Source organism: Cuculus canorus, chromosome 8, assembly GCF_017976375.1.
Source record: "Cuculus canorus isolate bCucCan1 chromosome 8, bCucCan1.pri, whole genome shotgun sequence".
NCBI lineage: Eukaryota > Metazoa > Chordata > Aves > Cuculiformes > Cuculidae > Cuculus > Cuculus canorus.
The window spans coordinates 14,692,849-14,704,894 of NC_071408.1; the positions used below are offsets into that span (position 1 = coordinate 14,692,849).

General features: G+C 38.7%; 1 protein-coding gene across 4 annotated transcripts in view; it reads left to right on the forward strand.

Annotated features, from left to right (window-relative positions):
• Positions 1-12,046, forward strand: part of DPYD (dihydropyrimidine dehydrogenase) — a 362,200-nt gene that overhangs the window by 310,493 nt on the left and 39,661 nt on the right. For 3 of the 4 annotated variants that reach the window (XM_054072633.1, XM_054072630.1, XM_054072631.1), the window contains exon 20: positions 2,853-3,032. The exons of the other annotated variant lie outside the window; for it this stretch is intronic. In XM_054072633.1, coding sequence (XP_053928608.1) covers positions 2,853-3,032 — 180 coding nt within the window. The remainder of the gene's footprint in view (positions 1-2,852; positions 3,033-12,046) is intronic. 4 annotated transcript variants of the gene reach the window in all.

Sequence of the window (12,046 nt, forward strand, 5' to 3'; positions counted from 1 at the left end):
AATGTTTAGCTTTGCAAGGGAAGGGAAGCACACAGATTCCCAGTGCAAGCAGCAGGAGTGAAGCAGGGGCATTAATGATGTGTGGCGACTGGTCGCCTCAGTTCTGCGATTTTTCCGGATGCATGAGTTTGAGTCTCATCTGGTCTATTGCCCTGCCACTTCTCTTGTGCAGAAAAGAGGGCACAGTGTCACTTAAAATGGTGACTCAAAGGCAGCCAGGTATGATGCTAAAAACCTCTCTGTAGTGTAAAAATTGTCATGGCTGATGGTCAGAGTGACCTTTTATCTTGACTTGGTTCGTCACCTTTTAAAATGCAGCAAAGGCTTCTGCACTGATTCATGGAAGATACTGTAAACCTAAAACAAATCTCACATAACGAATTTCAAAGCTCAGAATGTTTTGAATTTGGCAAAAACATGGCAAAACTATTTCTGTTGGTGTTGTTTGTGTTAATGTTTGAATCTCTCTTGTTCTGGGAAAGGCTTGTCAACATAAGCAGTTGCTTTTATCACAGTGAAATCAGGGAAAGGCATGTTTTTGTTTAATTATCTGAACCATTAGGCATCATAGTCAAAAGACTCATACAGAACAGGGGGATCGTCTGAAACCACTTTCTAATTCTGTTTCTAAGTCTTTCCACTTTGAGATAGCATTTTTCTTTACTGCAGAGATTTACATTTTTCTTAAAAAACTGCATTGTGCCTTTGGTTTTGGAACCTACTTAACTTTCCAGGGAAGGCAGACAGTGCACTACACATAGACTCACAGGGATCAAATGTTAGCTTTTAGTGTGATATCATCTTCTGCACATTTTTATATTATTGCAGTTCATAACACTGCACTACAGGATGGAAAACAGTAAAAGCCTCTTTATTTATAAGGTTATTACAGGTATCCTCCAGTGTATCTCATGTGTATACATCCTGTCAAAATATTTCAGGATTTTGACAACGGTGCCTGAACTTGTTTCAAATGACATGACACGGCTTTTAACTGTATTTTTTTTACTGTTTTAGTATTTTTAAGAATGCTAAATGAGCTAATAAAAGTGTTACCCATGCACTAAAAAAAATAGATAATTCTTTGGTGAACAAAAAGGTTTAAGTAAGTATCAGTTGAATTTTGCAGTTAAATAACCTGCACAGGAAATTATTATGATGTTCTCTATAATTGCTCTGGGGAAAAAAAAAAAGTTTTGATGTCTATGGAAGGCATAACAGACCTAATTAATGCCCACATGGTTTCTCCAGAGAAACAGATTTTGTCTAATGTAAATGCACTGCATAGAAAATGTTTGTGTTCTTATTTTACATTTGCCTTTCTTTTTTCCTTGTACAATGGTAGCGTATGGTATCTTACAATGCAATGTGTACCTATCTTCGGAGTTGCAAGCTGTATTATCTTTTCTGAAATGTGAAAAACAATTATACATCTCCTATATTTTATGAGCGTTGATGCCAATTATGATCCAAGATATGTTTTCATGTCCGAGGAGACTGGATGTGTTTGTGCACGTGCACACATTCATGGTCTAAAATAGGTAGCTATCTCATTGTTGTGTTCATTATGTGTATATGGAAGTTATGTATTATCAGGAGCATTCTTTTTAGCTTTTAGAATAAAAGCTGAATCAGAGGCTGAAAACACTGACACATCTGGAATTTCAGAGCATTTCCAGGGACTGACAATTAATGGTACTCAGCCAACCCTGCACCTCGTTACTGATGGATGATTAGAGTTTAGCTAATAAGAAGGTATTCTGAGAAGAGTTAGGGATTTTTTTATTCACTTGTCAGTTTGGTTGGGGATCTCTGTGGGTTTAAATCTGAGTTGATACTCACAAAATGATCCAGAAGAATCCATGTAAATGGTCAGGCTGTTCTCTGCTGTCAGTAGTTTTGTGTTTACACGTTAAGCTCTGAAGGTCCAGGATCATTGCTTTGTATGTTTATAAAGCTATATTGCTATCTGTGTTTCTAAAGTATCTAAAATAAAGTGTCCTAGCCTCCCAGTACCACTGGATGGCAAATAGTTGTTAGCAGAAGGGGCTGTTCTGTTCTGTGGCTGGCAATACTCACCCGTACTAATGGGTCAGCTTAATGGATGCTATTTGCTGAGGTGCTTTCTAGCTAGAGCCAGTTTCTTCTCAGAGGTATCCAGTGAAAGGAGAAGAGGCAGTGGGCACAAACTGGAACAGAAAATTCCATTTAAATGCCAGAAAATGCTGCAGGGAAGATTGAACACTGGACGAGGTTCTCCAGAGAGGTTATGCAAGTCTCTTGTCTTTGGAGATACTCAAACCACAGCTGGGTACAGTCTTTGGTAGCCTCCTCTAGTTGGCCCTTCTCTGAGCTGGGAGGTTGGACAACAATCTCTAGAGCTGCCTTGCAACCTCAACAAGTCTGTGGTTTTGTGATTTGTTTGACTAGGACCTAACTGAATATGCCTGTGCTTTCTGAACAGAGCGGGCTGGGGAATACCACTGTCTGTCTGCAGGCAAAGTTCTGCTGGTGGTTTGCAGGTGTGCTGGGCATGCTCAGCATCAGCACCTTGGAAGGCACATTTGGGACCGGGCTTGCAAATGACTTCCTTCCGAACAGCCTTCAGGTCTCATCTAAGGGCTGCTGTTAGAAAATCTAGACATGACTAATGCTATTTTTTTTTTTCCCTGAACTTTGGTGGTGGTATCATTGCATGAGATTAAGCAGCCAATTAATATCTTGAATTCTCGTAGTGCTTTTCAAGTGAAGTTGCAGGAAGGGTCATCTGATAATTACTAAGTCCAAAGAGCTTGCTAATTCCATATGTTCCTCTGCCAGGATGTTGCTGATAACAGACTTGCATTTCGTAGGTGTGCAGTGCAATTCAGAATCAAGATTTCACTGTTATTGATGACTACTGCACTGGACTGCGAGCTCTTCTTTACCTGAAAAGCATCGAGGAACTCGAAGACTGGGATGGACAAAGTCCTGCAACCATGTGCCATCAGAAAGGAAAACCAGTACCTAGAATTGCTGATCTGATGGGAAAGGTGTGTTGTTTCATTGCCATTCCTGCATAATGACACTATATCTTGGCTTTCAATGCAGTTCCATAATCATTGTATGCAGTTTTTGCTACTCACCTTGGTTAATTACTGCTACTGTCACAATTAGTCACGAAGTCTTTTTCCTTTTCAGTATTAACAAATATCTGAATTTGTTAATTTAAGCTTAAGTCTTAAGCTTAAATGCAGCTTAAGAAGACAACCTTAAAATGACTTGATACGGGATAACATTTTTACTGTAAATATGATTCATAGCATCGTGTCTTTTTAAAAAGCATAGGATGTAAAAATCCAAATGCTTTGGAACAATTTCTGGAACTGCTTGTTGTAATGAAACTCATCTCAATTCAGATTGATACTAATACTGTGCCAGAAGTTCCTGCCTGTTCCAGCCAGGGTGCAACATTCAGGAGACATGAAAGCCCCCTAGCGCTGCGCCTGACCAGCTGAGACAGCTTGTCACAAACCAGCTCTTAGTTGGAACACCGGCCAGGTAGGAGTGGGCCTTCCATCTTCATACCTGAGCAACTCATGTTCTTCTGTGTGCTGAATCCTGAACCCTCTGCAAGGCAGGGAAGTTCCAGATGAGGAACATGGACACCAAATAATTTAGTAGATTCTGCAAGATCATTTAAACCTAGAAAGGCTATGGTGGAATAGAAATGTAAACTATGTTGTCTCTGAAATCCTAACCTCTGGACTACCTTTTCTCTCTGTTCCAGTAGTTCTCTGCTACAAAGGCATCTTTGGAGATTTTTGCCAGATGCAGTGGATTGCAGCTGTCCCACTACTGCTCACCCCTCCACCAGGGCACTGGCTGATCCATGCTGAGAATCAGGGAGGTGTAACTGGCTTCCTACGGATGCCCTGCCTTCCTGCTGCTCTAAGCAAAATACCTGCACAGCAGGGAGGCTGAGCTTTTGTTTCTGGTTACTAGAGGGGATCACTTTGAAGGCTGATTTCAGTTATACATCATGCCTATTGATTATCCTTCCAAAAATCTGATATAACACTGTTGAAAATGTTGTAAAAAGTAAGGAATTACAAAAGAATGGGATTTGGAGTGTCAAACATCTCAAAATCTCTGCTTATCGTTGCTGATGACTGGACTTGGATTTAGCAGGAGATTAGAGACTCCTGTATTGTTGTTGTTCTCTGTGGAGCCCTGTAAATTATAACATTACCTTCCCAGAGAAACGACAATCCTATTCCTAAAGCTCTGGATAATACGCTGCTTAAAAATAAAACAGCATATAAGCAGTTTCACTTTCATCTACTTATGTTAAGCAGTTAAACCAGGCTCAAAGGGTTCTATCTAAACTTCCTTCTTTTAACACCTGTTAGAAACATGCACTGCATTTCCAACTCATGTAAGAGATCTATAGTAATTCTTCTTTAAAGCTGCATTCAGTGTTCTTTGTATTACCTTTGTATTTTACTAAACAGACAACCATTGTCAAAGATGTTTCTCATGTCCTTTTGAATGAGAAAAAAAGATTGTAATTCTTAGTCTTTTCCACTTGTCACTACATCAATAATTAACTTAAAAAGGTAGCGTGAAAAGATGCTTTAAGGAAGCATTTAATAATTCAAAGGAATCTTAACTTGAAACAGGTCACATGAAAAACAAAGCCCTCTGTAATCTTGTCTGGCTGGCTCTGTTAGACATTTAAAAGGAACAAGGCATACAGAATATAAGTGATTGTGTATTTGATTGCCCTTAGCACTGAATTATACCATTGGATCACTACTACTAAATAATAGTATATTAAGTTAGCCATGCTGCATCATTGATGAGATAGTGATATATTCTAGGCACAGGCTCAGAATGGCTGTTTGTGCAGGAATGAACATTCAAGGGAAAAGGGAGAAAAATAATCCAACACGGGTAAAAGGAAATACCATGATAAATGATCCTACTAGGGGCAATCAAATACAAAGGCTCAATATCATTAATATTTATAATATCATAATTAGCAAGACTGTGCCTAAGCAGTGTTATTAGTGTAACTAATTATGTTATCATAAACTAAGTTTGCAGTATTATAGGAATCAGTATTCTTACCTTCATAAATTATTATCAATATTGGATTTCATGTACTTGTGCCTAGTAAATTTAGTTAAGTACTGTAGTTTCATCTAGATTCAAACACAAATATCTAGCTTGCTTGGCAGCAAGTTATAATACACACTCCTGATTCTCATTCTAAAACAAATTTACTAAAATGCACGTCCTTACTCTCCGTTCAGAAAAAAAGAAGATAGCCTGTTGATGTGATTTATAAGTTCTCATCAATAAAAGTAATGTGTAGGCATGTATATGTTATACATGGAGTAAGTGTGACAGCCAAAAGGCTTAATTATAATTTCAAAAACTTACAAAGAGCTGTCCGAGTTTGTCTTGGTATTACTGTGAGATGAAATGCAGTTTCTTCAGAAGGACCCTGTGAGAAGCTAAACGGCAAATAGTGATGAACTTCTACATTAAAAAAAAAATGTTATTTATTATATGTTGTATTTTTGGTGCAGTAGATGTAAAAATAGAAAGGAATAGTCCTTAATTTTGTTTGCAAATCCATATCAATTTCATATAGAATCATGGGCATAAGAAGTTCAGGCAATTGAAAACTTTATGAGAGGGGGAACTAAGGGACAAGAATGATTTTCGACAGCATCAAGAACTACTAGCCTCTACAAATTCGTTGAGCCTCTTCCAGTTTTGAATATATTAGAGTTAGGACTGGTCCTATTCCCAGCTAGGTATGTTTATAATAGTATCTATTTTGATTCACAGTGTAATATTGAATGTTGATGTCCATATTTTTATACAGCAGGGCACTGTTCTTTTGATAATTAATTTTCCGTCCTGGTTTCAGCATCAAACAGGTGCCACAGAAGAGTGACACAGTAGAGGTTAGTCATGAAATATTGTAGTTGCTGGTGACCAGGGTAAACTAAAAGAGAAATACATTCTTCTAAATGGTACACCTGACATCAAATAGATGCTGTCTTGCTATGCAGTGACAAACTGAACAGTTACCACTGTCAGCTGTTAAATTTTTCACAATAATTTCCTTCCTAAAATGAAAGAACCCTAAAAGTATTGTGCTGAGTAGTGTAATATAATAAACAGTTTAATAGCAAACGTATCAAGTTTTGGCTGAAAAAGAGAATCATGTTGATTAGTACCTGTTCATGCTTCTGCATTAATGAAAGTAAGGCTTTCATCTGATAATTGCCCTTAACATATGAGAAGCATCATAGTACTGGAAAATATTTTGGAAACTTGAGTGCTGTCTTTTTATGTTTTTTGCTACTGTAGAATGTATTCTTTGTTATATAGACCCTAAACTTATCATCTTTCGGCCAGCTAGTAGATGTTTTCTGATAGTCTTTTCAATAGCACCAGCTTTTTCCCTTTTGCTAACGCAGCGGTTGCTGCTGGAGTCAATACTTGCCATTGCCCAAGATGTGACCTGTGGTACTACACTGCCTGTAATAGCAGGGAGACTCCTGCTTAGAAATGCTAACCTCAGTCATGGCTTTCAGTCACCTTATGATACTGGTTTCCATAGCTCCACCAATTTTATTCATTCCTTCTTGTGCTTGTAGCCTTATCCATAACTGCTCCAAAGACATTCTTAGCACAGATGCTGCATCAGACTCACAAAGGTGGACTATGCCAATCTTCTGGGTTTCCTTCCTCATTGCTTTTCTGATGGCTTATTTAGGGTTTGTTGGTTGTTTTTTTTTTTTTTTCCTGTGGAAGGACCTGACATTTGAAGCCTTGACACAGATGTATATTAATATTACCTCTGAATCACCTTTCCATTAAATGCATGGAATAAAACTTGTCAGCTTGTCTCCACTATAATCTCAGCTTGCAAATCTCGACACTGAAATGAGAGAATGGCAAGGTAATGATGACACCACACTGCTTCTCACTGACTCCCTCAAGGAAGAACTTTTGTAAAAGCACACTTACCTCAGCATGAATTTAGGACTGAGATCAAGTGCATGATGCAATCAGGCAAACAGTTAAGATGTAGAGCATGCTCTTACAACCCAAAGTTATTAGGGTGACTGCATAAGAGGGCGGGAGAGCACAGGTATTATCTTTATAATCTAAAATTAAGAGAATTATGTTTTAAACTAATGTTCCTGAGTTTCTCAGGAAGATACATGTCCAGGAATGATAAAGATAACTGTTCTCACTGCTATCTGGATAATGTACAGTATTCCCCAGAGATGCAATTTGATCTCCTGTGTGTAGTCACTGTCTCACCTTGTCTGTTTGTTACAGGAATCTTTTATTAGGTGCTCACTGATCTTACTCCAGAGAGCTGAAGTGATTATATCCCAGAAATGCATTGGTGTCAGCTGGTGGTCACAGAAGTGTTATAGGGTTTTTCTGCATAAACTTCCACCTAATGTCAGCTATAAAAATCATACCTAATGCAGTGGCCTCTATATATGTGGCAACCGAACATTAAAAATCTGTCAGTGTATTCAGTTTGTAGGTGCAAGTTTATAGGAAGAAATAAATATATGTGGATATTTCATGCCTTTCTTTCAGCACCAGAGGTTTTGCAAAACCTAACATTTGTTTGATCATGTCTAAAGATTAAAAAATTAAAATGAAGGAAAAATAATAATTTAAGCCTCTTGATTCCAGAAATATCTAAAACACAAAATGAACTGGTTTTCATAATGGATCCTCCTCAACTGCTAAGATAGTGCTGTATTGAAAATGTTAAAACCATATCTGATAAAAACACATTTATAGAAAGTGGTTTTCTCCAGCAGACAGATGAGAGAGAATGATTCTGAATATGCAGTGTGTGAACTTCAGTGAAAATTCTCATCACCTTAAATTTAGCAAGCTGCTGCTTTTGTTCTCTGAATGTACAGACTTCCCATTACAACTAAAATACACACTTCTTTCAGGTATCTATGGGTACTGAAAGCTGAGTCTTCTGAACAGTAAAAACCTGCTAAATTCTAGCTTGCCTACAGTAAAATCTAAATAAATAGCCTTTTGTATGGCAGAGAAAACACCTTGGTATACCACCAAGATTTCATACCAAATATTAAATTAGCTCTTCTATTAAATGATTAAATAAAATGTGAACTTACAGCCGTGCAATGCATTCACAAAGTTTTGACTGCCTTCATATTCTTTGAGGCCTCTGATTGTCTTCACTGAGCAGAGGCTTTCACCTTTCAGTTTTGGAAGTGTTCCTTGTTATCCAGGAAGGCAGGTTTGTCTGTTGTGGTAAAGAACTGTCCCCTTCTTTCTAGCACTGCTTAAAGAAGACAGAGCAAACAGTATTTGCGGCCATGTCCAGAAATACATACCATGTAATTATATAGTCGTATAGAGATTGCAATAACAAATGAACGTTGGTGAAGAAACCCTTTTTCCGGTATTGCCATCACTAGTTCTGAAGAAGAGCCAGGGGAGGGGGAAATAATTTTAGGCTGTTTGATCTTTTTTCCCCATTAACAAAAGCTTGCACCTGAAATATAGCTCTCAGCCAGAGAAAGCCTCTTAAGTGTAAGCTAGTATCGATCAAGAAACCTCTTGGTTTAGAATATTAGGGAAACTGTGCATCAGCACACTCAGGGACTGTTGCCACATGTGCTTGTTGTATTGACTTAAAACAAGGCTCAACTGAAATACATCTGAATCAGCATCTGCTGGCAGATGAGGAAGGAAGACCTTCCCTCATGGTTCCCCCCTCTCAGTCTTCCACCTCCTCCGCTGAAGTGATGAAAGGTCTCCACAGGCATGGCTCCAGGTGGAAGCCTGATGGTCCCTCTGTGGAGCATCACCAGTAGCATTTGGGGAGCGCTGGCAGAGAGCAGAGCTCTGCATGCCAGTGCACAAGTCACACCTCTAAGGTTTGCTACTGTTAGTGAACCTCCCAGCGCTCGCAAGCTGAAAGCAATTATGAGCAATCCTTAGCCTGGCCAATTTGTAGAAAAAAAGGACCTCTCTAACATGATATTTTTTTCCTAACTGGTCTATTATGGAAGTTTATGTTGTGATTATCTACAATGCTGTTTCTCATGGAGACTGCAGGTTGTTACATAAAATGTATCTTCACTAAAGGTGAAGCCTTTTGCAGTAGAAATGGATAAAACAAAAGGAACTAAGATTATTGAAGTGCATTTAAAGTAGTTTAATCTTTGTGAGTTTTATATGTACTGTGTGCTAAATTTGCTTCCAGCACTGAGTTTAAAGTTTCCTTCTCACAGCCAGTAAATGGGACTATTAAGAAACAACGTATTCATGTTAACTCCTTGGCTGTGGCGGTTTTAGTGCCTTCACTGCTGACAACAGACATCAAGCCAGGAAAATCCAACTCCTGATGCAAAAGGATTTAAAAAAAATCCAGGCACTGCCAAAAATACATAATTCTTTTTTTGTACTCTGCAGTTTGTTTTACTTAGGGAAACGGCCTGGTCATACCCTGCAGCATGCATTCATTACAGTGATCTTTGACTGGCAGATGCAGAGTAATAAGATGCATATTTTAGTGCTTATTATAATACCCTGTCCAAAAACAACTTGACAAATTTGTGATTTCGACAGTATCTCATTTTGCTGGCTGCAGTGCTCTGTGATTGCCTGGTCCACGTGGCTTCCAGATTATGCATACCACCAATACTGCTCATTAAAATGGCCACAGTTCACCAGTTTCGGTAGCTTGGAACGAACTTGGAATGAATTATTATACAACAAAGAGGCTGCTGTCATGCAGAACAAAAGACAAGCAAAAGAGAGCTTTGGCTTAATGAGGCTAAGTGAGTGTCTCCCCAGCATCACCAGCTACTTGACGGCCTTTGAGCATGGATTTTTTTTCTCCACAGGCCAAAACCTTTGGTCTATTATTTTGTGTTTATGCACCTTGAGGCTAATATACATTTTAATATGCTGCACATGGAGAAAAAAATCAACCATTAGATTAGAACATGTGCACTCCCTGTTAAGTTAATGACAGCCGAACATAGAGATAAATTTAGGTTTTCATATTTAATTATAGCACAGTGCAGTACGTTTAGCAAGGATAAATTGCACTATTATTATGTTTCTTTTTTTTTGACATCTTTTCATATTAACCATGTGCACTTACCCCCACTTCGTCCCCAGTGTCACACATAATGTCTCTGTGCATCATCCTTCTCTAACACCATTAATTTTTTATTCTGTACAGTTGTATATATATCGTTGTGTTTGTTACTTAGGGTTAGCTTTCTAGTTGGATAAAACCATTCAAAACAGTCTTTGTGTTAGGTGATCTACATAAGCAATAAGGACAGAAAAGACATGAAAAGAACTGCCCTGCATAGCCAGACATGGCTTCTCATGTCTGCTCCCAGCGCAGGGGTTCCCAGCCCTTCGCCCTGGGATGCTTTCAAAGCAGTGTGTGCTGTCAGTGGCTGCAGAGTGGTAGCCCTGTTCTCAAGCAGCTGAATTAGAAAAGCCAGAGAAATAACGCATGGAAGGTTAAATGAGTTCTACAGAATGTCCTAGTTGCATAACAGTAATATGAGCAATGGTGGTGTTAATGTAAAATATCTCTGTTTGGAAGAATTTAGCATTGTTTTGTTGTATAGGGACTAAAACAGAGTTAATGCTGCTGGATGGTATGTGCTGTTTGTTAGGGCTTTGTACATGCGTTACCTCTGTCAGAGCTGTTGCTCCAAGAATAGCAACAGGAATTAGGCCAGACATCAGCCTTGTAGAAGACAATATGAAATTAAGCATAGAGGCAACCTGGTATGCAATTCAGCCTTTGCATATCCTTTTCAAGTTTTAATGGGACTATTTGACAATTTCTCTGCTGCCATGAATTTGACGGTGACGTTGGGCTATTTGTTACTACCTGAGAGAGCTTTTAGATTTGCTTTCAGCTCTGGGCTGTGTTATTCAGGTAGCTGTGGTTTGTGAAAAATATGTTTGCATGCTTCACAAAATTAAGGAAATACTGCTATTTTCCAAAGTGGATTGGAGTAGGTAATAACTCTTAGGAAGAAGATTTTCCTTCTCCCGCTGTGTGTATAAGCAAGTAGAAGATATTATGCTACAGGCCTTTTCCTAGATTATTCCTTATTGGATAGTTGTTTCATGACAAAAGACACTGTGGCTTGATGACCAGAGGGTCATGACAGGAATAATAATCACTATATGAAAGGGTGTCTGGATCTTGGTGATAAAGCATTCCTCATTGCAATCAGTCAGCACTTGCTGGTGCAAGAATTTTCCTCAATGGCAGAGATCAGCTTTTTCATATTCATTGAGAGCAAATCAGTCCCTCTCTCTCCCTCTCTCTCTCTCTCTCTCTCTTTCTCTCCCTCTCTCTCCCTCGCCCTCGCCCTCTCTCCTCTGTTTCTCCAACCTTCAGTTCTGCACCAGCTTTTACTGCCAAAGAGATTTTTCTTTGTTAGGTGGAACTCATGGAGTTCAGGGGTGTTTAGGACACTGCAGCATCCACCAGATTGGTATTAGGTGCTGAGCCTTATTCTTTGTGTCCTGAGTAAAGCCCTGGTCAGTAGTGACTGATAGCACGTAGTGACTGATAGATAGGTCAAGCACGAGAAAATGTGCCAGCAATTAATTTATGTGTGCAAAACTCTTCTCCCTGATTTTATAAGTGCAGATTTTGATGCAAATTGCACCCATGAAGGCAAGGTTGTGGCTTTCAAAATGTAAGCTGTAATTACTAGTCTGAGAATCTGATGATATGAAATTCTTCCTCTAGAATCTACCCCTCGTCAGAGAAGCCATTTATTAACAATATTGTTTATTTCTAAGCCATACTTCTAATCATCTTTTTATTTGTTAAGCACTGCTAAAATGTTTGATATTATATGAGATGTGGTCTTATGGAGTATCAGGCTATATCCTACAGATACACAGATGGCTTAGGAACATTTATGCAATCAAAAATGTCTTTTCTGTATCTACAGGTAGTTATCATTAGTAAAACTTG